At 47.0% G+C, this 26,305-nt stretch overlaps 3 protein-coding genes and 1 pseudogene across 4 annotated transcripts; all 4 read right to left on the bottom strand.

Annotated features, from left to right (window-relative positions):
• Positions 1-35: 35 nt before the first annotated feature.
• Positions 36-6,729, bottom strand: LOC120701124 (serine/threonine-protein phosphatase 6 regulatory ankyrin repeat subunit A-like). Its single transcript, XM_039985278.1, has 13 exons — positions 6,663-6,729; positions 6,386-6,532; positions 6,201-6,294; positions 3,400-3,470; positions 3,155-3,297; positions 2,515-2,601; positions 2,385-2,405; positions 1,686-1,856; positions 1,154-1,306; positions 969-1,064; positions 441-611; positions 268-347; positions 36-90 (listed from the first exon to the last, which is right to left on the bottom strand). The coding sequence occupies exons 1-13, from the start codon at positions 6,727-6,729 to the stop codon at positions 36-38; spliced, it is 1,356 nt and encodes a 451-aa protein (XP_039841212.1).
• Positions 6,730-8,232: 1,503 nt separating this feature from the next.
• On the bottom strand, positions 8,233-11,905 carry LOC120701123 (annotated as a pseudogene).
• Positions 11,906-14,420: 2,515 nt separating this feature from the next.
• LOC120701122 (serine/threonine-protein phosphatase 6 regulatory ankyrin repeat subunit B-like) lies at positions 14,421-21,047 on the bottom strand. The gene is made up of 11 exons (XM_039985277.1): positions 20,904-21,047; positions 20,483-20,629; positions 20,267-20,398; positions 20,026-20,174; positions 17,445-17,534; positions 17,163-17,291; positions 16,267-16,419; positions 15,997-16,098; positions 14,820-14,990; positions 14,611-14,723; positions 14,421-14,454 (listed from the first exon to the last, which is right to left on the bottom strand). Exons 1-11 carry the CDS (start codon positions 20,980-20,982, stop codon positions 14,421-14,423), a joined length of 1,299 nt encoding a protein of 432 aa, XP_039841211.1. The 5' UTR covers positions 20,983-21,047.
• A 1,244-nt stretch (positions 21,048-22,291) lies between these two features.
• Positions 22,292-25,752, bottom strand: LOC120700033 (stress-induced-phosphoprotein 1-like). 2 transcript variants are annotated; one of them, XM_039984187.1, is made up of 7 exons: positions 25,330-25,752; positions 24,990-25,118; positions 24,081-24,233; positions 23,225-23,320; positions 22,902-23,072; positions 22,714-22,793; positions 22,292-22,555 (listed from the first exon to the last, which is right to left on the bottom strand). In XM_039984187.1, exons 1-7 carry the CDS (start codon positions 25,345-25,347, stop codon positions 22,519-22,521), a joined length of 684 nt encoding a protein of 227 aa, XP_039840121.1. In that variant the 5' UTR covers positions 25,348-25,752; the 3' UTR covers positions 22,292-22,518. The 2 variants fall into 2 exon arrangements, with proteins under 2 accessions (XP_039840121.1, XP_039840122.1); XM_039984188.1 differs by lacking the exon at positions 24,081-24,233.
• Between the last annotated feature and the right edge of the window lie 553 nt (positions 25,753-26,305).

Genomic DNA, 26,305 nt, shown 5'->3' with positions numbered 1-26,305 from the left:
TTTTTAATCCAACATATGCGAACGGATACAGCAGTTCAAGGGTTCTGTTCTTCGGAGCGAGCAGCACACCTTAAAGCCTCAATGGCCTCCCTGCAAGTTTCAAGAATCAAAGGCCTAAGAATAAATACCATTCGTAGAAAATAAAGTTAAATTGACAGAGCAGATATTTATGTGCTCATATTACTCCAACCGGTAATATTCGGTTAGGGAGATAACTGAAAAATAACAGTAGATGGAAACAATCAATCGATCAAACAGGAGAATTGCCTTAACGCTGTCTTGATCTCGTCATTTGCAGGGTCAAGCTTCAGTGCTTCCACAAATGCATTAGCAGCTCCTTTGTAGTTCTGGACATACAGAGATATAGCATACAAGTGGATATTATATTTAAAATTAGACAAGGCAAAATTTGGCGCAAGCAGCTGCTCTGTCGAGTATACCTTGAGCAATCTTAGAGCTGCGCCCTCACGGTACCATGCCTTTGACCAACGAGGACGCATCATTTTACATCTCTTAGCATCTAATAAAGCTTCCTCTCCAATTCCCAGACGCAACCAACACAGGCTTCTGTTGGCAAACAAGGTAGCATCAAGCGGATCTTTGTGCATTGCCTACATTAAAAACCAGAAGGAATCAAATTGTTAGAATACAGGTGACATGGTAAATCAGTATAACATCACCTTTTTAGCTTCAATATCCAACATCTGGTGTGAGAAAACCCCATATAAGCATAATCTTATTTGATAAAAAAACTAGCCAACTTCAAGTCATGCAAGGGATTATGGACTGGAGCATAAGAGCTTTGCAACTTATGAAAGGGATTCAAGAGAAGCAAGATACAGTATCAGCAAGCCAAACAATATTTTTGGTCCCCCAAGCAAGATGTTTTGAAAACTAACAATCATCCTTTAATCAACGCTTTTGTTGTTTCAATCAAGCAAACACTTCAGATCGGTTGGAGTTTTCACCACTTTATAGAAACAGGTTGCTGCAAGGTAGTCCCCTTTTGCAAATGCTTCATTTCCTCGTGCTTTTGCATCAGCAAGTACTTCCATCAAGCCCTCCTACAAACAATATCCAAGTTCAAAAAAACACGGAACAATCTTCAGTAATACACAAGTTACGTTGAAAGACGAGACAGTTCAATATATACCATAGTTCTCAAAGGCATTGATTTTGTAGTATTAATTAGCCCTTCAACACTCCAGTCAGGCATAGAGGCAACTGGTTTTGTATGAGGAAAGAGAATTTCAACTAGATCATGTCGCCCGGTGCAAGCTGCGCACATGATTGGATTTTCCCCAAACTGCATTGTAAAGACAAAGGGTATATGATCCAGGGAGAAATATGGCCACTATAAAGATATGTATTGAAGACTTTTATTTCTTTACCAAAAAAATGTTTCAAGAAAGTGGTATATTCCCCCAATTTTGTCCTTCTTGCGTCAGTAATAAGGATTATTTGAAGGGAACATAAGAAAAAAATACTTCTAGTAAGAGTGATTGAGTATTGGAAATCATACTACAAAATGCTCTATCAATCATTCTTATTATTGGTACCACCTTTACTAGTATGATTATCATGAGGATACATTTCATCAGCTTACAAATAACATCTACTAAAAAATAATGCTAAGCCATAAAGGTATGAAAGAGGCCAAGCAAAAGAGATTGACATACACTTACCTCATCAAAAATGTTAGGGTCAGCTCCAGTCTCTAGCAAGAACTTGACAGTGTCGGCTGAACCATCCATTACTGCCTTCATTAAAAGGCTTGGTCCATAGGGACTTCTAAACTTCGCATCAGCACCACCCAATATATAGAAATTAGAATTAACTATGCAAAGCTCAAGTAGCTATAGAGAAGTTTTATAGGTGTAATCAAACTAACAAGTTCAACCAAATAAACTAAGATCTTGTTTGTTTCAGCATGCATATTGTTTTTTTTTAACGAACCGCACAAGGCAATGCGAGTTTCTATTGATATAGCAGAAAAGTACAAGACTACAGCCCCTGGAAGGCCATTGGCAGGAAAAAAGAAAAGAAAAGAAAAAAAGCAACAAAATCTCATCCAGTTGGATTGGGATATCAACGCGGATAACCTGAACTCAAAACCACCACAACCGACTAGTTGGAATGGGACCTCAACACGGCTGCACACTCACGCAACAGAAGTGACCAACAAAAAGACCCAAACCACCACCACAACTACCGAAAACTCAAACAACGGCAAAGAGGAAGCTTGCAGATTGTGGATTGCGGTTTTGCATGTTACAATGTGCAAGCTAGGAGGAAGCAGATTGCTAGATTGTAACAATTCAGCCTATATATATGGATTGTTCCAATCTAGTACCTGATTATTCAGGCTTGCAAATTATAACAACCTGCAAGCTGTAATCCACAATCTGCAAGATTAATCAAAGTGGGCCTAATAAAAGCTGTGTACTTTTAAGCAGAAGATCACAAGAGTATATATATACAGCAAGTTTAAGTGAATATAAGTGAAGGTACTACCCGAACCAATGTCTTCATGCATTTCAAGGAGCCTGCAGAGCATGCCATCATGAGGGGCGGGAAAATGCCATGCGCAACTCTGTTGGGCTGCAAAGGGAAACAAGATCACAGTTTAATGCCAGATCACTGAAAATTATTCGAAAACGGTGGGCATCGAGGCATCAAGTACTCTGCTGTGAGATCATCCATTGGAAAGTGAATTAGTTCTCGTTGTAAAGTGCGTTGAATAGCAATTCAGCTAACTAATATATATAGGGCCGGTCTATTCAGCGAGCTGAATAGCAAATTAGCAATTCAACGCGCACGGTGACACACTCGTCGGACTTCTAAATTAATAGCAGCTAACTAATTGCTACCAATTATAGAGCGACATGGCCATAATAAATAGGGTAATAATGCTTGTTTTGGCTTAACTTGTGTTTTTATTGTTGTAGGCTTACGAAATGAGGTTGTAGTAAATAGATTGGGTATTTTACGGTTGTGGAATTTAATGATGGCTGGCGTGTCGCCGGTGCTCCGGCGGTGCGCTAAATTACTTAGAGCACTGGGAGTTGAATAGTTGTTACCTCTCTCTCTCTACACACACATCCAATTTAGAGATGCCCAGTGGCAACAAGGACACATTGGAGTAATAACTTACATCGGCGCCGTGCTCCAGCAGAGCTTTCACAGCCTGATCATGGCCCATCCCTGCCGCCAAGTGCAGCGGCGTTCCACCACGATAGTTGATGGGATCCACATCAACGCCCCTGGACAGCAGCAGGATTACAGCCTCGTTGTGCCCTGTACGCACGAGGTCAAGATTAAGACATCAGTTAAGCTAGAGATCCTGAAGAGGAGACAGCACGCATGTAATTAAACCATATAAAGAAGGAAGAGACACACCGGTCTGTGCCGCATTGTGCAGCGTCGTTTGGCCCTCGGCGTCGAGCATGGCGGCGTCGCCGCCGTGGTGTCACACCCAGTTCTTAAAAGAAAATCGAATGCATAATTATATATATATATATATATGTCAGAATCAAGTTTCATATATATAGAGATGTTATAAGTGAATAATCAGTAACAGTATCACGTAAAAGCAACAATTAAAATATTATCAGAGTTATACAGCTTATCCTGGAAACGATGGCTTCAACTTCACAGGCAATCGACTGGGGGTTGCGCACGCCTAGAACTCAGCATCATCTTCAAATACTTCAACTTTCTCTTCTGAGCAGCAGTAAGTAAGGGTGAGTACACTTATGGTTGGTACTCAGCAAGGCCACAAGAAATAATCAGAATGTGATTTATATCCATCTTTATGTTTATTAATCATGTGAGGGTCCAAGCCGCTCTTGACCGTGAGCACGACTAACCGGTTAGTTTTAACTCTGCAGAGGTTGTACACTTTCACCACAATTCGCGTAAAAGTTTCGAAGAACTTTGAACCCAACCATGCATGTGCCGGCCAAGCACGTTATCACACTTCCTTAGGTGTGACTGCATAGGGACGCTACGAGGCCTTTACAAAGACTCCCTATATGTAAGTGTTCGTCCCAACAATTGCAGTCCCTCAGAAGACACGGCTTCCTTCACCTGCTCCACGACACAAGCCCAAACACCACCAAACGAGCCACCCCAACACCACATATAGTTCATCTAATTAATCAGCCAAGATCAGAGCCATATAGTATTGTGCTTGTACTATTTTTCTGGGTGGTTCTCCATGTTCCAATTAAATCATATAATCTTGTAAAAAGCATAGATAGAAGTATGGTTAGAGTCACTTGCCTTTATCCAACAATAAGCTACTCGTACTGCACTTCAGCTCTTGCTCACTTGGAATTCTTGATCTTCAAACTTCAAACAATGATCCTTCTACTCGGAGCAATCTTCGGGCAAACATACAAAGCAAACAATAAGATACATCTAAGAACAATACACCAAACAAAAAAGGCTTTAAAAGAGCGTACTAAAGGACAAAACTCGCAGCTACGGTTACGAGAGCGCAAGAAACGCGGAAAACGAAACTAAAACGGCAAATCTATAGACTAAACGGTGCTTCAGGGATCTAGTGGCGATTAAACGTAGATGTGAAGGGCTAGCAGAAATGATTTGCAGAAGATAACAGGGTGATAAAGCTACTACACACGTTGCAAGGATCATGTGAGCACAAGAATCGTTGAAAACGGAGTTAAAACGATGAAAGTATGGCTAAAACAAGGTTCCAGGGGCTTATTTATAAAGGAGTTGAAAGATAAATGGTCTAACTGAAAGAAACCGAGGACTAACATGTAATTAAACCTTAGATCCAGGGGTTAGCTTGCAAAACTAGAGCTCCTGGATAGCGGGTTGGATTTCGTAAAAGTGTAGGGGTTAAAACAAAAGAAGTAGGGATGATATGTGAATACTTTTGAACAAGTTAGGACTGAGGGTTGATTTGCTATAAACTTAGGGGCTCTTATGCAAAAAGGGTGGTGGGCGGCTCAGATCCAGCTTGGGTCTAACGGATCTGCTTCGTTGGATCTCGATCCAACAGCGGCGGCTGGTGGGAGCGGCTCGACGCGCGACTGGTGGCTCGGCTGTGGCTCGGCTCGCGGCTCCAGGCACAAGCGAGCAGCTGGCGGGGGCGGGCGGCTCGGGAACGGCTCTGGGGCGGCGCTGGCGCCGGCGGCGAGGTCTGCCGCGGTGGGCAGCAGCGAGTTCACTGGAGTTGGCCGAAATCGGCCATACGGGCACGGTTTCGAGCGCGGGTTGGCCTGAGAGAGAGAGAGAGGAGATCACGGCGAACGCGATTTAGGGCTTGAGAAGGGGCGCCATCGCGGCGGAGGGTGCGCTCGACGTGGAGGTGGACCGGCAGAGCTCCGGCGACGAGAATCGAGCGGAGGAAAGCAGGATTAAGGGCGAAAAGAGGGGCTCTACCTCGCTTACCCTTCGGCGAAGCTTCAGTGGCGGTAGGAAACTACAGGGATGCGGCAGCACGGCGGTGCAGAGGCGGCGACCCGAGCTCGTGTGGAGCTCCAATGGCGGCGGCGGTTTTGGAGCTAGGGTTTGGAGCAAAAGGCGGCGGTGCGGGTAGGAGAGGGGTTCCCAGGGGGCGGTGCGGCGCTTATACAGGGGCGGGGGCCGGGCCTCGGTGTGCGGGCCACGCAAGGCGCGGGGAGGCGTGCGCGCGGGCGGCGGACGGGCTCGAGCCAGAGTCCAGCTCAAGGTGGAGGACGCGCCTAACGGGCGGGGCCCGCTTGGCGGTGAGAGAGGGGGGAGGAGCGCCGGACTAGGCCAAAACTTGGGAGCTGGGCCGGTGGCGGGGTTTTGGGCTGTACGGGAAAGAAAGAAAAGAAGGAAGGGGAGAAGAAAATTTGGGTCAGTAGTGGACTGCAGGAGAAGAAAAAGAAAGAGGGAGAAAGAGTGGGTTGGGCTGAAAAGAGAGATAGGGAGAAAGAGAGGGTTTGCATTTTTGAAAAGAAGACCAAAACAAATTCAATTCAAATTCAAATTCAAATTCAGGGAATTCAAATTTAAATTGAACAACAAACAATAACAATGCAAAAGCAACATGAATGCGAGTCAAACAAAACAACCTTATTTAATTTAAAAGGGCAACCATTTATTATTATTTTAATACTAAATTCCCTGTAAAGAAAATAAATTTTGGGAAAATTTTAAGCTTATGACAAAAATGGTTGTTTTATTTTACTTTTAATCACGTTCTGAAATTTAAAAATTTTGACACGGGGTCGAGGAGGTAGCGTAGGAGGCTCACCTCTCCGGCGACCGCGGCGTGGACAACCGGTGTCTCGGCTACAAGGAAATCATCCCAGTGACGCAGTCTAATCATCGATACCAACGCCACATCGATCGAAACCCAAAGATTCAGAGACGCTCCACTCACAATCCGCGGTGCTGCAGTTGACATCGAGCCCGGATTCCTCCACCAGGAGCCGGCAGACCTCCAGGCGACCATTGGCGGCGGCGAAGTGCAGCAGGTTCCAACCACTGGGGCCGCTGACTCTCCGCAGGTCAATCTTGCTCGCCATTTCTAGCAAAGAGGGATGAGCAGATTTGACAAGGAATTAGCATGAGAGCTAGCCTCAGTAAAGATGCATGCACCATGCGGCGGGTCATCCGCTATCTTGAGGAGGAACGGCGGCGGGGGTGGGGGCGCTTACTCTTGAGGAGGCCGAGGTTGCCGTCGAGCGCGGCCTGGATGGCGACGGCGGAGGGGTTCGGGGCCATTGGCGGCGGCAGCGTTTGCAGTAAGGTTCCGCGACGTTCGAGAAGGGCCGAGGTCCTTGGCTCGTGCGTGGCCTGGTGTTTTGTAGAGTAGAGAGAAATTAAGAGGGGAAGACGAGGCGACGCCGCCTGGGTTGCTCGCTACTGGCGGAGTTGGGAGGCGCTTTACAGCGAGTGAAGCGAGGAGCTTCTGCGGGGAAGATGAGACGACGAGGAGCCACGTGGCCCAAAGGGCGAGCACACTGCTAAGACAGTATTTCATGGAACTCCACATCCTTCATAGTAATAAATATATCATATCAGCAAATTTAACGCTCACGATATTTCTATGACACTTCCATTGAGACTGGTCTGATATGATGACAGCGGCGGTTGACCATCCAAATCTTTACACATTGATTAACGTTACTTCCACTGATCCAAACAGGTCGGTTAGATTGGGGTTATTTGCATCTAATTCATCCTAAAAACTATCCCCACTTTCTCTTCTCTCGGATCCCTCTGTGGCCGCCCGCCCTCCCCCCTCCGCAACACACCCCTGATCCGATCCGATCCGCGCCGCCAACCCGCCACCCCCGATTCGCCCTCAGCCCACCACCCCTCCAAGCGGGACCCCTCGGAGCGTTGATGGCCCCTCCAAGCGCCGCCCCTGAGTCTGCCGCCACAATGGACGGAGACGGTTTGGATGACAACGACCGGGCCTCGCAAGACTCCTTCACCAGCGCCCACGCGTAGAGCTCACAGCCGTCGGCGAGCGGCCCTGCCCACGCTCTTGCTGCCCGCGGCGGCTTCGACCTAAACTCGCAAGCGGCGGCGGCGGAGGGGTTCCCGGGGCTTGCACAGTATGGAGCCTTTCTCCTGGTCACACAAGAGCTGGTCGCACCAGATCCAGCTAAAAAGAGGATTTAAAGAAGCTAAATGATTGGGAAATTGCATTCATTGTCAGTCTAACCTTTCAATCCAAACATCTCTTTGGTTAGAGTTAGTTCAAGGTTAGTCATAAACTAGAAACTATAACCTCTAACTCAGTTAGAGTATCCAAACAGGGCCATGATGATTACCCACCATGCCTAAAATAAGTCTACAAGAACTATGAACATCCATGTTGAGTTTGGAACTCGAACTCGACTTAGGTTATGAACAATCGACCTGTACGTATATATATGTCTATGCTTTGGATTTTTACATTTATATACGAGGTTCTTTGGATATTTTGTTTTAACAAGCAACTTCCATTGATTTTGAGTCGTCCATATAGCGGCTGTCACGAAAGGTACCTAGGCTGCCATGTTGTTTCTCAGTAAGGCCATTTCCAAACGGCCAGACGTGAGCATCATTGGCTCAGAGCCCAGCTTGATTTATTCCACTTGTGCTGTCAGAATGAGACTGCTAAATGCACCTGCATCAGGATACTGTATCCACCGCAATTACAATTTACAAGGGTAGAATTCACGGCGCTTTTTTTTTAAACTTGAAGTTGTGTTCTCTGAAGATTACACTAGCAGATAGCAGTGAAAACGATTTGACCTTAACTCATCTAACTCAACGCGGATAACTTTCCAGCAGACAAACTTGAATTCCCCCGGCCAGGAAACAATCCTCGTGTGCCGTTGGTTCTCCAGGGAAGACAAAAAGGAGCAAGCAGTAGTATATGTACGTAAAACAGGGCTGGTTCAATCCAGTGCCCTGCTATGCTTCCTGCCAAAGCATACAGGCAGCCACAAAATACCTTACAGTTCATCACAAAATGGTCTAACACTCAAGCTACATATCTCTACATTCAGTCCCTACGGCGGTATTGGGGCTACACATTCTATAAAGCGGCAATGCTGAGATATGCGAGCTGCCATAGCAGCTCAAGGGTTCTGTTGTTCCGCGTGAGCAGCAGCGCACTTCATAGAATCAATGGCATCCCTGCAAGTTTCAGAATCAAAAGCCTACGGATATTCGTGGATCATAACAGTGTATGGGAAAAGTGGGATTTAGATGTTCTTGGTCCCATGGATAATCAAATTAGTCTGGGTATTGATTGAAAGTAGAAATATAAAGGAGCAAGAACATTTGCCTTAACGCTTTCTTGATCTCATCACTTGCTGGGTCAAGTTTTAGGGCTTGCCCGAGCGCATCGACTGCTCCTTTGTAGTCCTGCAGATGAGGGGAAGAGACTGGGTCAGGTTGCAATATTAAATTTTGATATGGCCACTAACTGCCTAATATACCTTCAGCATGCTGAGAGCGGCACCCTCACCGTACCATGCCTTGGGCCACCGAGGACTCATCATTCTGCACAGTTGAGCATCTAGCAGAGCTCAGTCCCCTTCTCCTTGATGTAGCCAGCATAAGCTCCGGTTCGCTAACAAGGTGGCATCAAATGGGTCTTTCTCCATTGCCTGCATTAACAATCAGAAAAGAGCTCAGTTTCTTTGGGTTTGTTGGGTTTATCAAACTGGTCCCATGGAGCACAGAACTCCTCCCTTGCATCAGTTTCAGGAAAAGTTTACTTTTGATACCTGCATTAGTTATTTATAACAACATTCTCTCAAAACTGGATCAGATGAGGGCCAAAACCAACCTAATGATTTTACTATAGCTTAACGTTTTAACTCATCCTCTATTTAAGAAAAAAATACGTATGGTCTCCAAAAATTGTAATACTCTTTTACACTCCTGAGGATATGTTTTACTAAAGTGAAATCTTGCTGGCACTACTCGCCCAATTATTAATTTCTAGACTTTCTATAAACAAACATATATTTCCTATTATTCTGTTGCTATTAGAAATTCTAAAATTAAATAATAGTGAGATGGGCCAAAATAACCTTATACTTACATTTTAAATATCTTCAGGGTGACTCTATTTTTCTAAACAATTAAATCAATTCAGCATACCTTCTAAGCTGGAGTAAATCCATGTCCCCTCAGCCAAACTGTCAAGTGGTTTTGGACCTTAGTTGAACTACTGATACCGAACTGCAGGCTACTAAAGGGGGTTAGATTTGACAGCCCAAGAGTACATGTACCCAAAGTGGATTTTTCTTCATTTAGTTTAACACTGGTCCAAGAAAACATAAAAATAAACACAGCATCAGGTTTACGAAAACAGCGGCAATAATCCAACATAAACTCTTGGTAAACTATACAGAACGCAGTCAAATTGCTCCATCGCCTAATGTAAGCATTTATAGAGAAGTCAGCATAAACTATTGGCCTCCATCATTCAGGAAGTGAGGAAACAACTTAAAGGCTACTTGTGCTACACATTGAATTACTCCAATCAGGTATACAGTTTTGATTGGTTCAAGCATTTACCCGGGAATAGAAGTAAATGGCTGCAAGGTACTCCCCCTTCGCAAAAGCTTCTTTTCCTTGTGACTTGGCATCAGTAATCCGTTCTCCCAACTGAGCTGCATCCTAAACACAATAGCATGTGCAGTTGTACAACAAAGGACATCGCATTCAAAGGGTTACAATATCATGAATTTTACACTTAACAAAATTGGGCTACTGAAAGCTTGGCTGAGAGAACACTGAACATAAGAAACTACTTACATACCTGAGCCTCAAAACGCAGATGTTTCATATTTCTAATTATCCCATCAACGCCCAGTCTGGTATAGATGGAATTGGTCTTGTCTTAAGGAAACAGAATTTCGACAAGCTCACGTTACCCATTAACTGCTGCGTGCATGATTGGGATTTTCCCATCCTACATTGTAAACAATAAACCTAGAAGCAGTTAATACAATCGGCATGAATCACGAAAAAGATATCAACAATACAAGTTATTTTTATCAAGAAAAAAGAAAGAAAAATGGTATTCCTTAATTTTATCACAAACGAAATAACAGTCCTAGATATTGCTAAATAAATAAAGCAGAATATGAGTGAAAGCTAGTAAAATTACTCCCTGCAAAATTCTAATCAGCGATCAATTGCTGGAAATCATAATAAGTGCGTCTAGCCTATTAATACTTCAACAGTGGAATTTCAGTGGTCTGCTCCAGACAATCTGGTACCATGATTCTCAGATGCAGAACCAGATCAAAAATGAATTCTAAAAATATTCTTAAGTGTACGCACAGGTATTCTTAAGTGCGTCTAGCCTATTAACTAGTCAAGATCATGAATGTTCAAAAGATAAGACCATCAACTATTCTGAGGCACCTCCAAAAAAAAAAAGAAAAGATTCACAATAAGGAACACAGAACTTGCAGATCCAATCCAGAAGTGGCAGTGTAACGAGGAAACAACAAAACTAAAATCTTACATCAGCACCATGTTCCAGCAGGATTTTGATAGACTGATCCTTGTCCATAGCGACGGCCAGGTGCAGTGGCGTCCCGCGGTAATCGACTGGATCCACATCAGCACCCTTGGACAGCAGCAGCCTTACAGCCTCACCATGCCCTGGAGGCGCGAAGAGATATTAGCACAAGCTCCAATTCAGGCACAACAAGGGCTCCTAGAGAGCAAAGACAATTCGTCGACGAGTGATGAATGAATGTCCTCTAGGCCTTCCTCGGTGCGCACCTTGCTCCGCCGCGTTGTGCAGAGGCGTGCAGCCCTTAGCGCCACGCACCCCTGGGTCGCCGCCACGGTCGAGCAGGTACCTCAGGACTCTGTCGGCTCCTCCGGGCGCGGCGAATTGAAGTGGACCGGCGTTCCACCTACAAGGGAAGAATGTCAGTGATACTAGCAGTAGGTGAGTACCGCTCTAAAGCGCAGGATTCGCACGCACTCTCGGCGGTGGAGTTGACATCGAGCCCCAATTCCTCCACCAGGAACCTGCAGACCTCGAGGTGCCCCTCCCCCGCGGCGAAGTGGAGCGCGTTCCGGCCGCTGGCGTCCTTGGCTTCCCGCAGGTTCACCTTGGTCGCCATCACTAACCAAGAGAAATTGCAGACGCAACAGTAAAAAGGAATCGGAACCGAAAAACACTAAATCAAAATCGAGAATCCTTGCGATTGAAACCAGGACAAACTCTGGTGGCCGATTAGTCTTCGAGTCGGGTGTCTCTACCTAAACTAGCGAACAAATCGAAGGAAATGGGAGACGCGCAGAGGTTCATCCGAAATGGGAGAGGGGGCGGGGGGCGGTTACTCTTGAGGAGGTGGAGGTCGCCGTCGATGGCGGCCTGGAGCGCGACGTTGGCCGTCGGCGGCCACTTGGTTGGAGACATATCTTGTCCAATCAAGCTTATGGTGTAATTACCATACAATCCAACTAAAAAAATCTCAAAAAATTCTGAAAAAAATCTTGAATGTGCATCTCAACCTACTTCATCTATATATAAAATTTCAGGGTCAAATTCGTCATTCTCTGGAAGTTAAAAAAACAAATTTAGGTTGCATTTGAACTATTACTTTTGTCAGAAAATTTGTCTTTTTTGTAACTTTCAGAGGAGGACGAATTTGACCCTGAAATTTTATATATAGATGAAGTAGGTTGAGATGCACATTCAAGATTTTTTTCAGAATTTTTTGAGACTTTTTTAATTGAATTACATAGTGATTGCACCATAAACTTGATTGCACATGATATGTTTCCCACTTGGTTGGCCGTGAGAGGAGCGTTGGTGATGGGTCGGGACGCGTGACGTTGTGCACACCTGCTCGTCTAGGCGTCGAACGCTTGGGTCAAAATGAAAAAACACGTATCTATCTACGCTTGTCAGCATACGTGGGAAAGTGAACCTGGGAATTTTGAATTTGAGATAAACTGAGGATCTCTGAAAAACATGAAAACTAAACCATTTTGACATAAAATTTAGTTTATTCTGTGTCAAATTTCTTTCTTTAAAGAAAAACTTGACATGATTGAGCTCATTAATTCGCTCTTACAAGGTTTTGCTGCTCATGGGCTGTAACTTCTAAGCCCCTAACCACTATGCTATTAACATACTAACTTCTAGAATACCAAACAAATAAATGGCTATTAAGATATATTTTTTATGTTAAACATGGTAGATATTGATGTATTTTTCTATATTTGTTCAGTATTTGAGAAAATTTAATTAAGGCAAAACTAAAATGTTTGGCATTTTGAAACAGAGGGAGAGTAGAATTCACGCGGCACTTGATTCTCACATATATTCATCTAACTTTTCTATTTCCAAGCAAATGATAATCTGGGTACGGTGGTTTAACAAGACTCAGTGATACATTTTTTTAAGCTTGCACCTTCTTTCTTAATTTTTTTAAAAATTTTTGAAGTTTGTTTAACAAGCGCTTGCAGTTATTTTTCTTTTTTTTTAGCAAAACAAGAGCTTTGCGGTTTGTTAGCTATACAAACAACAATTTACAAAGGCAGGCCTGGCCAAGCCTTCAGGGCCTGTTCCAGCCTTCAAATACAGCCCAGCCCAGCACAACTTCGGTCTCCAAACAATTGTGCTACAGCTCTTGTTTTTTCCACTTCATTCTACCCGCTCAACGAGCAAAACCAAGAAAAACCTGTATAGCATATATACATATTCCCTCCGTATAGAAAAAAGATAATATTTTGGACAAGATTTGGGTCAAACATTGGGAATATAAATCATGAATAACTTTTAAATTGTTGAGTTTGAAAAAGTGAAAGTCATATGAATAGATTTGCCTTAAAAAGTACTTTCATAAAAATATACATATATCACTTTTCAACAAATATTTTTATAAAAATAAGCAGTCAAAATTATACTTTGGAAACCGTATCGCTGTCCTAAACGTCTTCTATTTCCTATATGGAGGGAGTATATAAACAGCAGAATGGTCCCGTCTACAAAATTATACAATAGCACGGAGCATCTAAACTAAATGGGGGAAAAGGGGACCAAAATAACTCTCCAGGCTCAAAAACTCTGCAACCTAAGAGTGCCCTTTCGTCACACGCAGTAGTATACCAACCTGTTTCACACTCCTGCAGTATGCTATCAAGAAAAAGGCATACATCAATTTACCACACAAAATCGAGGGCATTGCCATCCTGCAGAGTGTGGTTGTAAATGAACATTATTTTTCTATCATGAAAGGATGAGTACATGGTATGTAGAGCACAACAGAGCATGCTATGCCAGGGTTTTCAGAGAGGGGGAGACCATGCACACTGAATTTTCACATTACATCCACCAGACCAGAGAAGCACACCAGAACAGGGAGGGCGTTATCTACATCACAAGTTCACAATGATCTATTCCATAAATTCACGCAATATAGAAGGCAAGCCAAGAAAAATTAGGCAAAATGACCAGGTGGACACCAATTCTCCAAGAAAACGCATGAAGCCAGCAACAAGCTTTGCTTCCCTCTGAAGACCACTAGCTTATGGAACCACGAGACAAGCAACAATTCATAGCAGAGGCCATTGGATGCCCTGAAATCATCAGAGCTTGGATCCTGCAGGTGGCCATTTTCCTGGGGAGGCATCTAGACTAAATATATACAATGCTAGTCCAATCCAGTGCAATTGCATGGATCCTGCTGCCTAAAAGCTTACGGCCACAAAACATCTTAACAGTTTATCACGAAAGGGACAATATTCCAGCTACATACTGCTGCGTTTAGTCCCTGCAGCAGTACGTTGTTTTTTTTTTTTGAAAAAAAAAACATGATGATGATGCGTTGTGGTTACATATTATATGAAGTCCTGCCAATAGTGTTATGGTGAATTTTTCGTACAAACATGATGGATACAGAAGGTCAAGGGTTTCACTGTTCCGATCAAGGAGCGCTCCTCACAACCTCAATGGCCTCCCTGCAAGTTTCAGGAACCAGAGGCATAAGGATACCATCCATGGATCATAAAAATGTATGGGATCAGTGAGGTTTAGATATCCATGTTCCCATGGACAATGGACAAAATTATGTCAATAACTGTATGCGGCAAATATTAGGGTACAAGAGCATTTACCTTAACGCTTTCTCGATTTCATCACTTTCAGGGTCAGGTGCTTTCTCGATTTCATCACTTTCAGGGTCAGGTTTCAGTGCTTGCATGAACGCAGGGATTGCTTCGTTGTACTTCTGTGCGCATAAAGAAACACCACGGGAGTGAGATACAGGGGTATGAGATCAAGTCGCAAGACTGGATTCGATGCACCTGCTAACTGCCTAATGTACCTTTAGAAAGCTGAGAGCAGCGCCCTCACGGTACCATGCTTTCGACCAACCAGGACGCATCATCTTGCATTTTCGAGCATCTGACAGAGCATCTGACAGAGCTCTCATCCGCAACCAGCACAGGCTCATGTTGGCAAACAAGGTAGCATCAAGCGGGTCTTTGTCCAATGCCTGCATTAACAATCAGCGAGAGCTCAGTTTCTTTGGATTTTCTAGGTTCAACATAACTGGTCGAGCATAACACTGGCCCCTTGCATTAGTGTAAGTGAAAAAAACCACTTCTTTTTTTTAGTTCTTTAAAAGAGGGAGTATGGTGGTGGTGGTGGTTGGTTCTACACAGGGGGATTTCCTCTGAACTGAATTAGGCATGCATGAATGTGTATGCAGTGAGTCCTCTATGGACAGTAGTACTCATTTAGTTTCTGCGTGCCTCACAGATATATTAGAAAATTGTAAATTTGTGAGCAGCGGCTCTTGATTCAACTTTATGCTTCATTTTCTTTTTCTTCTATTGAAGGTCCGTTGCAACACACGTCACATGGCTAGTAATACACATTCTATCAAGTTAGTCCAGTTTATCCGCACTTCAAAACCATTAGTTTCAGTAACAGTTCAAATCTGGTACAAAACCATCATGATGTCAGTTTTAGCGACATGGCACGGAGTTATTGCAGCTTAATATTTCAAAAGTTCAGAAGGGTTCCTTTCTTTCATACTTTCTAAATGCTGTTTGCTACTTCATTATATTAATAAAATGAATTCAGCATCTTCCAATAATATTAAGCTGGTATAAATCCACAGCACGTCAGCCAAAACTGCCCCTGGACCTTATTTAGTTATTTGAACCGGTGTTGAAGTATGAGGACCAAAATAACCACTTTTACGGTACATGAAGTAAATCCGGCCAAATCAAAAGTGGTACCAAAAGTGAACTGTTCCCTTAGTTTAACACTGGTGTGGGCAAACAAAAAATAGCTAGCATCTGATTTATGCACAAAGACAGGATAACCTATTCATCAGAAATAAGAATGCAGTGTAATTGCTCCACCATCTGATGTAAAAGACTATAGATATGTCAACATAATCTGCTGGTCTTCATCATTCAGAAAACAGCTTCAAGGCTGTTCGTTCTACATTATTATATTATCCCCAAACAAGTATAGGTTCGAGCATTTACCAGACCATAGTAGTGAACTGACGCAAAATACTCCCCCTTTGCAAAAGCTTCCTTTCCTTGTGACTTGCAATCGGCAAGCCATTTTGCCGCCAGAGCTTCATCCTAAACAGCAAACACAATAGCATGTGCCGTTACACAAAAGAACATCGCATTCAACAGGCATTCAAGGGGTTCCCGAACATGATAAATCATAAATGTTAAAGGTCAATAAAATTGAACTACTGCAGTCTTTTCTGAGTGCACAGTGCCCATAAGGAACCACTTACATACCTGAACCTCCAAATGTAAATATTTCATTGCCCTAAGTATCCCATCAATACTCCAGTCTGGTATAGATGGAATTGGTTTTGTCCGAGGAAATAGAATTTTAACAAGCTCACGATGCCCATGACCTGCTTCCCACATGATTGGGAATTTACCATCCTGCATTGTGAAGAAAAACATAGCAGTAATATAATCCACCATGCAGGGATGGAGCTAGAATTAGAAGAATAAAGGAGGAGCAACAAAGTTAACTCATGTATATGTCCATGATAATTGGGACCAAATACTAGAACATGCGCTAAAATTCTTCTCGACCTCAAGAGCTCTAATAGAGAAAATTGGAACATGAGGAGGTACATAGCCCCTGCCAGTCCACCATCTCTCAATCGCTGCCGCAAACATGAAAATGAGATCAACAATACAATTTCCCCCCTTAATGCATCCCAATGCCAGTAATAGTTCTAAATATTTTAACTTAAAAAAGGATAATTTGAAGGAGAGTTAGAAAAATTACCTCTAGTTAGTGATCAATCGTTTTAAATTCTAGGTGTGTCTAGACTAATACATCAGCAGTAGAATTGATTCTGAGATGCAGAAACTGATCTAAATGAATTATTAAAATAATCACAATTGCAGACAAAGAAAACTTATCACTAGATCTGAATAACTAGACATTTGACCAACTCACTGCAAGTCTGAAGCAAATTCAAAATAATAAACATGAATATGGACCTACAGTACCAAACATGTTTGACATGTGAACTATCTAAATTCCATAAAATGCGCTGAAGAAACCCTAAGTTTATATTAAAACCTCATCTGATAAGCAAGAGGCCATGAGATTCTAACTTTCAATGTATGAACTAAATAAACAGCAGAGGCAAACGGAGATAAATAATTACCTCGTTAGCAATGTTAGGGTCCGCTCCAGCCTCTAACAAGAACTTGACAATGTCAGTTAAACCATCATCAACTGCCTCCATTAAAATGATTGGTCCCCAGGGGCATGTAAAGTTCACATCAGCACCAGCCTATAAAATTTGCAATACAAAGTTTTAGGTAGCGCTCTAGAGAGAACAGTCAAGTGGAATCATGATGACTAAAGCAATGGAAATAGCAAGGCTATTTAGTTAGCTTGGATTCTACTCTAAACAATTCCTTTGAACAATAAGGACGAATCTGACCTCAACCAGTAGCTTCGTGCATTTTAAGGATTGCCCACAGCATGCTGCCATGAAGAGTGGTGTAAATACATGATTGACAACTCTTTTGGGCTGCAAAGAGAATATAGTCAGAATGTCAATGTTGGGAATAAACCCAGCGCACGTGTGTGCGTGGCTGGGATGTGTGTGTGCGTGTGTTGCGCGACGCGCGCGTGTGTGCACGCGGCCGTCGTGTTGAGTGGATCGTTGATCGTGTGTGTGCGATCGTGATCGTGGAGTCGAGGATCGGGGGGAGCTCGTTTGAGCGAGCCAGTAGGAGGTCGTTGGATCGGCCGCATTGGGCGCGGCATCCTGGGTCCGTGGCGTGCGCGCGTTGAGCGCGTCATGAGCGCCACGGCGGAGCCACCCGGGCCGATCGGCGACGTAGTGGGGTAGCGCGTGGTCATGGGCACGTCCACCTAGCTATAAAGCCGCCATGTAACCCCGTTGTGCTCCTGGTGAAGTGAATTGGAGAGCGGCGTCCGGCGCCGTGCATTCAAGCGCAAATTCCTCCGCCATCTACTATTCATCTTCTACCTCCCGCCGGCCAAAATTCGTCGTCTGCGTGAGCGATTCCGCGAGCTGGTCTAGCGTGTGAGGTTGAGTGTTAGGTGGACTACGTGCTGCACGCAAGAGTTTGGGCAGAGCATTGCCGGAGGTGGGACTTCATCGACAACCCCCCTGGCGGTCCCTTGTTTCGCGTCGCGGCGGCGAGCGGCGGATCTCCAACAATTGGTACCAGAGCCGGCGTGGTCCTAGAGCCATGTCGCTGCCCCCGGAGCGCTCGTTGTCGCCGCCCCGGCGTCGCAGCCGTTCTGCACCCCGGAAGCCGCGAACGCGGGACGTCATCGTCGAGCGCGTGGTGGAGCGTGTCACGGCGCCGGCGTTAGGCTCCGTCAGCTACCCGATGTTGATGCCGTCGAGCTACACTGCATGGGCGATCAAGGTGGAGGCGATCCTTGATGCGCAGGGGCTCTGGGAGGCGGTGGCGCCGAAGGACGGTGAGGAGGTGGATGACTGGAAGAACAAGGCAGCGCGGGCGCACCTCTTGCAAGCACTGCCGGAGCACATCCTCATGCAGGTCTCCACCAAGCTGACGGCGAGAGAAGTGTGGGAGGCACTGAAGACTAGTTTCGTGGGCGCGGACCGAGTGCGGACGGCGCGGCTCGCCACGTTGAAAGGGGAATTCGACTCCCTGATCATGGCGGATGGTGATGTGTTGGACGAGTTTGCGGGGAAGATAAGCGGCATGGCCGCGAGGTTCGCCGGACTTGGGTCGACGCTCGACGACGCAGTTATGGCCAAGAAGTTGCTCGACTCAGTGCCCAACCGGCTGTACCCGGCGGTGGCGGGCATCGAGCAGTTTTGCGATGTCGCCACCATGCCGTTCGAGGAGGCGCTCGGGCGCTTGAAGGCGTCCGACGAGCGTTCACGGCGGCGCGCTCAGCTCGCTGGAGGTCAAGGCACGTCAGGCAGCCATGGCGACGGCGAGCGGCTGCTGCTCAAGGAGGAGTGGCGGGCGCGGCGCAAGGCAAAGAGCGGCATCGGCAAGTGCTTCAATTGCGGCGTCCGTGGTCATTTTGCCCGCGACTGCCGCAAGCCGAAGAAGGAGGAGGTCATGGTGGCCACGGCGGACGTCGACGACGAGCCGACTCTGCTTTGAAGTGCCCGGCGTAGGCTGCGCTGGGATCCAGTGTAGGCGGCGCTGGGTTTAGGGGGAGAATGTTGGGAATAAACCCAGCGCACGTGTGTGTGTGGCTGGGATGTGTGTGCGCGTGTGTTGCGCGACGCGCGCGTGTGTGCGCGCGGCCGTCGCGTTGAGTGGATCGTTGATCGTGTGTGTGCGATCGTGATCGTGGAGTCGAGGATCGGGGGGAGCTCGTTCGAGCAAGCCAGTAGGAGGTTGGATCGGCCGCATTGGGCGCGGCATCCTAGGTCCGTGGCGTGCACGCGTTGAGCACGTCGTGAGCGCCACGGCGGAGCCGCTCGGGCCGATCGGCGACGTAGTGGGGTAGCGCGTGGTCGTGGGCACGTCCACCTAGCTATAAAGCTGCCATGTAACCCCGTTGTGCTCCTGGTGAAGTGAATTGGAGAGCGGCGTCCGGCGCCGTGCGTTCGAGCGCAAATTTCTCCGCCAGCTACTGTTCATCTTCTACCTCCCGCCGGCCAAAATTCGTCGTCTGCGTGAGCGATCCCGCGAGCTGGTCTAGCGTGTGAGGTTGAGTGTTAGGTGGACTACGTGCTGCGCGCAAGAATTTGGGCAGAGCATCGCCGGAGGTGGGACTTCATCGAAGACCCCCCCCCCCCCCCCCCCCCCCGGTCCCCTGTTTCGCGTCGCAGCGGTGAGCGGCGGATCTCCAACAGTCAAATCATGGAAATTAACAGTTTGATAGCTAGTCAGATCATGGAAATTAATCTAAAAAATGAGACCACTAAGTATTCTGCTGCACCTTCTAAACAAAAACAACGTCAAGCTAAAGTGAAACAATTTTTTTTTGCCACAGATGCCATTCGAATTCAAAAACACAAGCCTAACATGGAATCGGTGAAACTAACAGCTTACATCAGCACCATGCTCTAGCAGGATCTTCACAGCCTGATCCTGGTCCTTGGAGGCGGCCAAGTGCAGCGGTGTCCCTATATAATTGATATAATTGATTGGGTCCACATCGACACCCTTGGACAGCAGCAGCCTTACAGCCTCGAAATGCCCTGGAGGCACAATGAAACACAACAAGGTACCTCAGGACGCACAGGTGATGTTTTCTTCTAACCCCTCCCTACCCTAAAGTTGAGGAACACACCAAGCTCGGCCGCGTCATGGAGCGGCATAGAGCGCCTGAAGTCCGGCACCCCTGGGTCACCGCCGCGGTCGAGAAGGTACATCAGGACGCCTTCGCTCCCCCCGGCAGCAGCGCAGTGGACCGGCAACCGGCCTACATACAAGGGAAGAACCTCAGTGATAGCACTCTGGCACTTCCTACAAGGGGAGAATCTCATTCCCAGCTAGTCGGGCGCACCTTCCCCAGAGGCGGAGTTGACATCCAGCCCCGATTCCTCCACCAGGAACATGCAGACCTCCAGGTGTCCCTTCACCGCGGCGAAGTGGAGCGCGTTCCGCCCCCTGGCGTCCTCGGCTTCCCGCAGGTTCACCTTGCCCGCCAACTCTAACAAGAGAAATCGAGATAGCAAAGTTCAAGATCATTTTTTAACCGGAAAATAAACAGCTAGCAGTGAAAATCCAAAAGCACTATCGATAATCAGTGTGACTAAATGCAGGGCAAACCCTAGCTAGCGGGGCAACTAGTCTGGACTCTGGAAGCGGGCATCTCTGCCTAAACTAGTGGACAAATCGAAGGAAAATAGCGCCGAACCGAAGCTTGGCGCCGCTTCCAAACCAAATGGGAGACGCAGCGATCCACGAGAGGGGGGGGGGGGTACCCTTAAGGAGGTAGAGGTCGCCGTCGATGGCGGCCTGGAGCGCGAGGGCGGAGTCCGAGTTCTTGGGGGCCGGGGCCATCGCGAGGGCGGCGACGGCGACGGCGACGGCGGCGGACGGCAGTTGATGCCGGACGCGTGCGCGGGTTAGGGTTCTGGGCTTTCAGGGAATGAATCGAAGCGGCTTTTAAAGAAGAGGGAGGTGGGAGAGGCGCCGGCGTTTAATGGCGGGAAACGCGAAGGGCGGAGGCGGGAGTAGCTTGATGGGCCGGGGAGTAGCTTGGCCCATGCCGCAAACATCGAATCGCCTGGCCAACCGGGCCTCCGCTTGGCCCATGACGCGCCCCGGCTTGAAGCAACATCTCGTCGAATCGTGCCCGCACATTTTAGATCTAACGGCTCCGCTCACCTTGACCCGGACGGTAAATGAAACACCGTCCAGGCGTCCGTCCACCCCGTGCCGGGGCGCGCCCGCGCGGCCACCCAGTTCGGCGCCGCCGTCGCGCGCGCATCACCGGCGACCACCAACGCCGCTGTGCAAGTGAGACCGGCATACGCCGGAGAGTGTTCCCCAGCCGGGCAAGGCCGCTCCTTCTCCGTCGCCGCCGCGGCAGGGGCGAGGAGACCGAAGCGGCGTGGCGCCGTGCACGCGGTTCCGAAGCGCACCCGGGCGGCGCTGGCGTGCCCGGCCGGATTGGCGCCGCCTCCTCGGGCGATAACCTTGTCTCCATTGCGGTGACGCGTCAGGTTCGGCGCCGGACGGGAGAGCAGATGTCGCCGGGGCGGGTAGGGGTAACCGGCGCTGGCCGTAGTCGAGGTTCATGCCGCCGGTCGATCCGGGCGGCGCGCTGTGCTCGGTCGTCAGCGCTCTGCAGTGACACCGGCGAGACGGCAGGTTCTCGGTCACGGCAGCACCGGAAATGAGCATGGCCGCAGAAAGGAGTTGAAGAATCAGTGCATCTTATCGTCACCAACACCGGCAATGATTCACAGGAACAATCAAGCTTCTTCAGAAAAGAGCATCGGCTAGACTGCTACGGAATCCCAATGTCTACCTGGGTGGAAAACTTTTGTCACAACTTGCAACGATCGATGCACGAGTTTTTTAGTGCCTTCTTGGGAGAGAAAACTAAGGAAACTGAACCAGTTCATCAGGGATCGTTGCGGGGAAGTTCCGCGGTCTCTTCACAGTGGAGGAAGACAAACCAGTACGCGACGATTTTGGATCGGGGGCAAAATTCATTCAGTGTTTCGAAAAGAAAAAAGAAAATTCATCCAGTGATCCCTCTTGGCAGGGTCATCAGACGAGGTAATGCTTAGACCTCGGTGGCCACTGCTACGATAAGGACATTCTGAATGAAACGATAAGGAATGAATGGAACAACCGAACAAAACGAAGAACAAATTCAAATAAAAACCAAAGGATAGGCATTAGTTCAATCCAGGCAGCAGCAAAATGTCTTGCGAAAGATTGAAGAGTGAAGAACAACTTGAAACGAGTCTTCGCAGCAGTACGTTCTGCGATGTTTGCTACGTTAGTTATAATCCCCATACATGTAATAGAGGATTATCAGATCAGACGGATGCGGCAGCTTGGTGGTTCTGTTGTCCAGAGAGATCAACGCTCTTCATAGTTCATAGACTCCATGGCCTCCCTGCAAGTTCCAGAAATCAAAAGAAGAGAATTACCACTCACAGTCAAAGCTGTATAAAAGAAGCTAGGATTTGGATGTTCATGCTAGTCCCATCCCAACCACAACAGACTTAATCAGGGCAATAGCTGAAAGTAGCAGTAGAAGGGGACGAGCAATGCCTCAACGCTTTCTTGATCTCGTTGTTTGCAGGGTCAAGCTTCAGCGCTTCCACAAACGCATCAGCTGCTGCTTTGTAGTTCTGTGCATAGAGAAATACAAAGAGAGTGAGGATAACGGTGGAAAGGTTACATCAGGCCATCAGGGTGTGAGCCTACAAACTGATATGGTGTAACTGTGTAAGCCATACCTTTAGCAAGCTGAGAGCCGCACCCTCACGGTACCAAGCCTTTGCCCAACCTGGGTTCAGCACTCTGCAATCCCGAGCATCTGACAGAGCCATCTCCCCTTCTCTCAGTCGCAACCAGCATAGGCTCCTGTTGGCGAATAAGGTGGCGTCGAGTGGGTCTTTCCTCATTGCCTGAAATAACAATCAGCGAATATCTCAGTATCACAGATTTTTTTTTTCCAGCAATGTCATGAAAGCCGATGCTTCATAACTAATTACCTATACTGCAACATTTTGCGTTATCCCAAGTTAAGTATACCCTGAATTTTGGTTCAAGCATTTACCAGGGCATAGAAGTAGATTGCAGCAAGGTAGTCCCCTTTTGCAAACGCTTCTTTTCCTTGTGACTTCGCATCAGCTATCTTTTCTTCCACCACCTCCTACTCATGGTAGCACGTTCGGTTAGAGAAATAGCATGGCGTTCAAAAGGTTCCAACAGTTAGATAAATGTAAGAACATTTCTGCAAGCTCGGCTGAGAAAAGTATGCCCATCAAAGGTCAGCTAGGCGCTAGGCGGAATCTAGGCGCTGACCCATTGTCTAGCGGCTAGTCGGGAGTACTCGGTCCTAGGCGCTCCTAGGCGTTTTCCTAGGCGTTTTATATATATACTAATATACATATATTATCTTCTAAAAGAAAAAATAAACAGCTGAATAGTGGGCTCAGATAGGTAAAAAGGCTGATTTAGGGAGATAGAAAGGCCCAAGAGACAACCTGTCCAGTCCATAGAAAGGCCCAAGAGAGAGGCAACCTGTCCAAATCCTATCCATCTCCCAACTCCCGCATCCTTCGTGAGGCTCGTCTCCAGCCTCAGCCGCCGCCGCCGCCGATTCCTCTCCCTCTCCCTCTCCGACATCTCCCTCTCCTCTGCTGGGCGCCGGCGCCTGCGCCAGCAGCTGCCCGTGCAAGCCCCTGCCGCCGCCTGCAGCTCCTCCCCCCACCCCCCCCCCCCCCCCCCACCGGCGACCTCCGCCAGGCGCTCCTCCACCCCCACTGGCTCCGCCGACAAGCTGCCACCGCCTAGAAGAGCGACTACGGCCAAATCGACACGGCAGGGCTTCGACTAGCGCCTAATCGCGCCTAGGCGCCGCGGAATCGCCGCCTAGCCGAACCTTGATGCCCATAAGGCCACTAACATACCCGAGGCTCCAAGTGCGGATATTTCATGGCTCTAATAATCCCATCAACACTCCAGTCGATCATAGATGGAATTGGTTTTGTCCGAGGAAATAGAATTTCAGCAAGCTCACGATGCTCATGAGCTGCTGCTAACATGATTGGGAATTTCCCATCCTGCATTGTAAAGACAAAAATGGAAGAGATATTATGATCCAACAACAGAGGTGAAAAGGAGATGAACATTCCTTATTCTCTCTTAACAAAAAGAATTTTAAGAAAATAATATACCAATGACACTAATGGTCTTATACAATGTTATAAACGAGTATAACAGAATTGATGAGAGCAAGCAAAATTACTCCCTCTTAAATTCCAGTTAGTGATCAAGTGCTGGAAAATGGAGATCGTAGGTGTACCTAGACTAACTTTGGAACAGTGGAATTTCAACCTTGTGAATTTGATCTGTACGAATTATAAAAAATTCAGACACAGGCAATTTATCACTAGAGCTGCAAACTATGCAATGCAGTCTGTACTTTGTAGCAAACCCATAAAATTGCATATGAAAACAGACATACATTGCAAAATGTGCTTGAAATTTATCCTTTATAGAGAATACACACATTTACGCTCCCAATAGACTTGTTCTGTTTTTGGCATCTGTCCCAAAGCGCTAAAGTTCATTGACGAAGTAAAACAAAGAATACCCTCGGACAAGTTTGAGACTGAAATTTAGGCAATTAGTGTCCAGGGAACACTAGAACTTAATACCGATGAACAACACAAAAGGTTTTGGAAGAGGGCTGAAATAGTCCAAAGTTCAAAGACTTAATTTGTTACAACAACTGTATTGTTCACCCAGCCATCGGATATGCAAAGGGCCATGGTATTTGAAAATCTGAAAATAGAGACAAGACAAGACATGATTACCGAATCATGAATGTTAGGGTCAGCTCCGACCTCCAGCAAGAAGTTGACAATGTCAGTTAAGCCATCATCAACAGCCAACATCAAAACAGTGGGGGCAGACGGACTTCTAAAGTTCACATCAGCACCAGCCTGTAGAATAAGAAATAGAAATTAAGGTAACTTTAGGAAGGACTTGCACATGTAATACCGATGACAGGTTCATTCAAATTAATAAAGGTAGTCAGGTCAGTTACTCGATATTATTTATTCTAGTACAAAGTAGTTTGTTGATACGTTGAAGCAGAAAAAAACATAGTAGACTACAGAATACTTCAAGGGAGCTAGCAAGAAGAAACAGGACCTCAACCAGAAGCTTCATACATTCCAAGGAGTGCGCATAGCACGCTGCCAGGAGTGGCGAATTAACATGGCTGACAACTCGATTGGGCTGCAAAAGGAGAAAACAGATTTGATAAATAATCGAAAAATGGTTCAACTGACATTGGGCTGCAAAGGGAAAAACAGTTTCGAATTTCGATAACTAGTGAGAGAATAAAAAATGCATCAGGGAATGCAGGCAGCCATCATGTGCTCTGCAGAATCCCTCCTACAACGAATAATTTCATAACCAAATCAAGGCAAGGGGGATACTAGAACTTGCATCGGCTCCGTGCTCCAGCAGGACCTTCACAGCCTGTTCATGGCCGTACCCTGCAGCCAAGTGCAGCGGCGTCCCGCGATGACCGAGAGGGTCAACGGAAGCACCCTTGGACAGCAGCAGCTTTACGGCCTTGCAGTTCCCTGTAGGCACAAAATGAGATCAAACACTACCAGAGCTCCTCCAGAGAGCAAGTGCAAACAGTTTGCGTATAACTGACTGTTGCATCCCAAGTGCGGCACACATGAAGTTCCTGCGCATACCATACTCCGCCGCGTTGTGCAGCGGCGTGGATCCCCTGGCGTCGGGCATGGCCGGGTCGCCGCCGCGATCCAGAAGGTACCTCATAACGGGGAGGACGTCGCGTGTAACATCGCAGGTTTTGGAAAATTATTAATTCCGGAAGTTCCGGGTTCAAAAACCGGAACATCCGGTTTTGCTCTGTTCAGTGGGCAGAGCACGAATTACGGCGCGCCCCACGTCACCACCGCCGCCGGCCAACCTCGCGCCACGCGCCGGCCATCCTCGCGTGCCGTGCCGCCCTCCCACTCCTCTCCTCGCCCCTTAAAGCAAGCCGGCCCCCTTTCCCCTCAAACCCTAGCTCTTGTTTCCCCCCTCCACCATTGACGCCGGCCCGAGCTCCGCCGTCGCCGTCGATTCGTCATCTCTGATCGGCCTC

The sequence above is a fragment of the Panicum virgatum genome, chromosome 3K (genome assembly GCF_016808335.1).
Source record: "Panicum virgatum strain AP13 chromosome 3K, P.virgatum_v5, whole genome shotgun sequence".
Classification (NCBI taxonomy): domain Eukaryota; kingdom Viridiplantae; phylum Streptophyta; class Magnoliopsida; order Poales; family Poaceae; genus Panicum; species Panicum virgatum.
Note: the sequence above shows the minus strand (reverse complement) of the source record. Positions and strands in the feature narration are given on the sequence as shown.